General features: G+C 58.4%; 1 protein-coding gene across 1 annotated transcript; it reads right to left on the bottom strand.

Moving 5' to 3' along the window:
* Positions 1–2,086: 2,086 nt before the first annotated feature.
* LOC132244209 (T-cell surface glycoprotein CD1b-3-like) lies at positions 2,087–4,357 on the bottom strand. Its single transcript, XM_059715311.1, has 6 exons — positions 4,300–4,357; positions 3,874–4,179; positions 3,249–3,530; positions 2,716–3,009; positions 2,263–2,361; positions 2,087–2,173 (listed from the first exon to the last, which is right to left on the bottom strand). Exons 1-6 carry the CDS (start codon positions 4,355–4,357, stop codon positions 2,133–2,135), a joined length of 1,080 nt encoding a protein of 359 aa, XP_059571294.1. The 3' UTR covers positions 2,087–2,132.
* Positions 4,358–4,931: the final 574 nt, after the last annotated feature.

Genomic DNA, 4,931 nt, shown 5'->3' with positions numbered 1-4,931 from the left:
GCCTTGCTGCCCCAGCCTGGCAGCCAATTCCCCCAGTAGCAGGATTGGGGCCATCTCAGTGCTGAGCCAGGGGTACAGCCAGGTCCCAACCTCTTGCTGCACCTGGGGCTTGTGGGGAGCTGCAGCTCTGCGGTGTAACTGCTGCACTTCCTGATGCGCCCAGGCTCCAGTGCACCTGCCTGCCTGAGCCAGGGGTGCCAAGATGTGTGTGGGAAGCATCCGCCAGCAGCCTGGGGCCACAGGAGTCCCCTGAAGTACCCCAGTACTGTGCTGCAAGGGGCAGAAGGGGCACTCTCCTAGGCAGCCCCAGGTGCCAACATTTCTATAGGACAGCTTAAAAAAACATTTCCTTAACCCAGGGGGAAGCAGCAGGGCTGGAACAGCTGGAGTGGAGTGGACCACTTCCCTGTGCTGGCAGGCAACTGCCTGGGCACAGGGTGGTGACCTCAGTGGGCAGGAAGACAAAGGAATTAGTTGGCATAGGCAGCTGCGAGAACAACTGTGTCCCTCCTCCTGGCTGCAGCAATGCCTCAGCTTCCTCTCTGCTTCCCTAGACTCTCTATGGTGTGGGGGGCTCTTCTTGGTGTGTGCAGGATCTTTATCCTATGGCTGATGGCAGGGAGCACAAGGGGCTGCATGCCTGGGGGCTTCTGCAAAGCCAGGGGTGGGCATTGTCCCACTGCTGACCCTTGCTTTCCCGAAGGCTTCCTATGCCATCCCCAACCTTCCCTTTTCCACTCTCCATGGGGTCCAACACACTCCAGCTTCTGATGACCATACTCTTCCACAACGTCCCCGCCCATGTCCTGGACTACGACACCTGCCCATCCACAGCTGTCACCCCTGAGCCCACCAAGGATGTCCCCTAAGCAGTGAGGTGACCTGGAGCACACCATGCATCTCTGCATGGTGCTCATCACCCAGATGACTGCCAGCGTAGGAAGCCAGCATGGGCTGAGTACAGGGAGTGCAGGGTGTGGCTGAGCACCGATTCGCTCATTGTAGCTATTTCCCACCATGTCCCTGGAGGATTGAGGCCACCAGAATTCTTATGGTCCCTGGAACTGGAGAACTCCTACATGGGAGGATGCAGGGGGGGATCCCAGGTTGCTTTGGGGGGGTTGGGGGTGGGGTTTGCTCTAACACAGCCTGGGTATTTTAATGGCTGTCAAGAGGAGGTACCAGGAAGATCATGCAATGCAAAGTTCTCATCCAGCCATGAAGATGGGGTTGGTGAGGCCCTGGCATCCCATCACCAAGTTGTAGACTGCCCATCAGCCCCCTCTCTGCTCCCCGAGCCTGACGGTGCCCATCACCCCACTTCACTTCCATCCCCTTCATGATCCAGAACCTCACGATCTGCAAGATCCAATGCAATGGCACCTCCCTCAGCTTATACTGAACCACACAGGATAAGCAGGACTTGGTGGTCTTCTCCTTGGCCATGGGAGGCTGTGGGGCCATACCAGGGTTGAGAAGCCCAGTGGGTCCAGAAGCGATACAACCAGGACTGGGGTATGTCCAGCCAGCTGCAATTCCTACTCTGTAATACTAGCATTGCCAAGGCCCTAAGCTCCATCTACTATGCAAAGGAGGTGCTAGAGAGGCAGTGTCAGGCCAGAATTGGATAAGCCCTCCTGGCTGACATGCAACTCCCTTTGGGGGAAGGAGCAATCACTGCTTGTATCAATACCTTGCCTGGGCCAAGGTGCAGCTGCCTCTGCAACTGCAGATGCCCTCTCTGTTAGCTATGCCCCCTGCCTAGGGGCAGAATTAGAAAAGACAAGATGAGCAGGACTCAGCATTGATCCCAAGGATTTTATTTAGGATACCTCAACTGGGAGAGAAGGAAGGCATCCTGTTTCCCAGTCCCCTTTGCTCTCGCGCACCCGCCCCCACTCCCCTCCCTAACCCAAGAGAGAACCCAGGTGCCCTGGCTCCCAGCCCAACCTCACCCTAACTACCACTCCCCACCCCGACATCATCCCCCTCCCAGACCTGGCATGAAACCCTTGTGTCCAGGTTTCTGGCCTGACCAACCCCTTTTTGCTGACCCAAGGGTTTGGGGCCTGGCTGGTCTTGCTTAGGTGAAGGACCACAGCCACTGAAGAACTTGGGGGTGCAGGAAACAGCTACAGTCCCATACTGTTTCTCTGCTCTGACCACGTGGATCCTGCAAGGAGAGACAGAGGGTGGTGTGCTCAGGGTGCACAGGCTGGGGGCACCAACCCTTTGTCCCCTGGGGAAGGGAGAAGGACTCACGGTGTCTCATCCACCACAGGACAGCGGCCAAACCTGCTGCAGCCAGCAATGAAACGGCAATGCCCACAGCCAGGCCCACTGCCCAGTGCCCTCCAGGCCCTAAAAGAGGGGGAGAGCGGGCAGTGGAAGCACAGTGCTCCCTCACCTGCCTCCCAGGAGCCCCTGCTGCCTCTGCTTCACCCACCCCCACAACACTTAGATGGAAATCTGGTGTCTGGGCTGCCCATCCTGCCCCACCAACCCCCGGAGTCTACTCACCCCATCCCTGCATCCTTCATGCCCCTTGCTGCTCTACAGCTGTGCCCCTGAGGAGGGAACCTGCAACACCCAAGCCAGGAGCATGGAGGCAGGGGGCTGGAGCCAGCCATGGGTGGCAGCCACTGGTTCCAAGGGGGCTGGCCACTCCCCAGCACTAAGAGCATCCCCCCATACCCAGTTCTACCCCACACCTACCCCAATACACGATGAGGCCTTGGTGCCCCAGGCTGCTGTGCTCCACACGGCAGGCATAGCTGTGCCCAGCTCCTGGGTCAACGGCCAGGACAATGCGCAGCTGGTAGGTCAGGTCGGCATTGGGCAGGAGGCTGCTGGAGTTGAGCCCCGGGCCTGGAGTCACCTCCTCACCATCCCGCAGCCAGGTCACACGAATGGGCCGTGGGTAGAAGCCAGTGACCCGGCAAATGAGCAGCTGTGGGAGCTCCAGGGCAATGGGAGGCTGCCTGGCAAACACCACGGCCACCGGGCGTTCTGGAGATGGCACACAGAGGTGTTGTTAGGGTATCCATGACACAAGAGACAACTGCACATCCAGCTGCATGAAGGATCCCACTGGAGGTGCCTCATCCTAGAGACAGCTGCATCTCAGCCCAGGCAAGGCCTGGATAGAAGCAGCAACTGCTTCCTCCCCAGCAGACAGCTCCATGTCAGCCAGCGGGTGGCTGAGCAAGAGGGCAGGAGGGATTATGCCAGTACAGGTCTGGCCTCACCCTGCCTCTTCAGTGCCCCCTTCCCGTAGTAGGCAAAGCTCAGGATCTCAGCGACACAGGTGTTCTGGAGCAGGAACCGTAGCCGGTTGGATGTGCCCTGGTACTGGCTGAAACTACGGCAAACCTGCTGGGCCATCTCATCCCCTGGTGCGGCCACCCACTCACCTGTGTCCAGGTTAAACCTCACCAAGCTGTGCCTGTCCCATGTGCTCTGGTAAAAGCTGTAGGAGGTGCCGTTGGGAAGGATTTCACAGCCCATGAGGATCTGGATCACAAAGGGGACTGGAAGAGGAGTGAAGGTGCATTGTCAGTCCCAGGGGAGCAGGGATGGGGCTATTGGGAAGGTGAGGCTATGGTGCCAGGGATACCCCATCCTTTCTTTGTGACTGGATGACCATTTCAGCTTTGCAAGATCCTCCTGGTACTTCATCTGACAGCCATTAAAATACCCAGGCTGTGTCAGTGCCTCCCCAAGCAAGCTGGGGTCCCCCCTGCACCCATTAGAGGGGGCATTGTCCAGTTCCAGGCACCACAAGGACTCTCGTGGCCCCAACCCTGCCAGGTGGGAGACAGCTGCAACGAGCATGTCAGTGCTCAGCCCCCACCCCAAGCTCTTTATACTCACAGTTCACGACAGGCCCTTGCACCGCGGTGGCAATTGTCTGTGTGATAAGCACCAGGTAGAGATGAATAGCTTTCTCCAGGTCACCCCACTGTTTGGGGGACAGCCCCTGACGGGCCCAGGGCTGGTGGAAGCGAATGGGGCAAGTACCACAGTCCATGGCATGGGTGGGGACATCGCCCAGCAGCGCGGTGCCCTGGGTGTCAGCTGCTCTGGTGGTGTCATGGAAGACCATGGTCACCAGCAGCCGAAGGATCTGGGGTTCCACGGGGGGCGGCAAGGAGGGCATGGAGGATGACATGGGGAAGGCTGCAAAGAAAGCAAGGGTCAGTAGTGGGGCAAGGCCCACCTTGCACAAGCACCCCAGCATAAATGCAGCCATTCACACCCTCCCCAGCCCCAGCTACAGAATCAGAGCCCTCCACACACCAAGCAGGGACCCACGTGCCACAAAAAGGCCAGGGAGGAGAAGAGGAAGTTGCTGCATCATTGCAGGGGAACTGGGGGTGGGGCCCTGGTAGCTCTCACACCTGCCCATGTCAAATTCTCCTTTTGTCTTCCTGCCCACAGAAGCCAACACCTGTGCCTGGCCAATCATCTGCTGCAGGAGGGAAGGCCCCCTCCCACCCTGCCCTGGGTGTCTCCACCCTGCCGCCTTCCCCCAGGCTGGGGCAATGTTTAAGCCCCTCTCTAGGACTGGGGGCTACTGGGGCTGCCTAGGAGAGTGTCCCTGTGGCCCCTCTGCAGCACAGCACATACTACTTCCCCGCCCCCCACTCCACGGATTACTGCTCCTGTGCCCTGAGGCTGCTGGCGGGTACTGCCCACCCCGAGCTCGGCCCCCACTTCCCTGGCTTTGGCAGGCAGGTTTGCCAGGCTTGGGGCCACAGCTCCCCACAGGACCCAGTGTAGCCAGTAGGTTAGAAAATTTATCAGTAATAGATCTAGGAAGCAATAGAGGGTATGAATGTGATATTTATGACTAAGAAAGAAGAAGCAAATGAAATGAAATTTTTTATCATTTTCCGGCCCTTTGGAGGCTAAGCAGGTATCCGGTTTGC

The sequence above is a fragment of the Alligator mississippiensis genome, chromosome 11 (assembly GCF_030867095.1).
Source record: "Alligator mississippiensis isolate rAllMis1 chromosome 11, rAllMis1, whole genome shotgun sequence".
Lineage (NCBI taxonomy): Eukaryota > Metazoa > Chordata > Crocodylia > Alligatoridae > Alligator > Alligator mississippiensis.
The sequence above is the reverse complement of the archived record's forward strand: the minus strand, read 5'-3'. Positions and strand labels throughout refer to the sequence as shown.

What these genes read in the sequence shown, in the direction of transcription:
- LOC132244209 (XM_059715311.1), bottom strand. Translation starts at nt 4,357, where the DNA reads ATGCAGCAACTTCCTCTTCTCCTCCCTGGCCTTTTTGTGGCACGTGGG. An exon ending in GGGGGCACTGAAGAGGCAGG is followed by an intron (nt 3,010 to 3,248) that starts GTGAGGCCAGAC and finishes TGCCATCTCCAG; the next exon opens with AACGCCCGGTGGCCGTGGTG. An exon ending in CCTGTGGTGGATGAGACACC is followed by an intron (nt 2,174 to 2,262) that starts GTGAGTCCTTCT and finishes CTCTCCTTGCAG; the next exon opens with GATCCACGTGGTCAGAGCAG.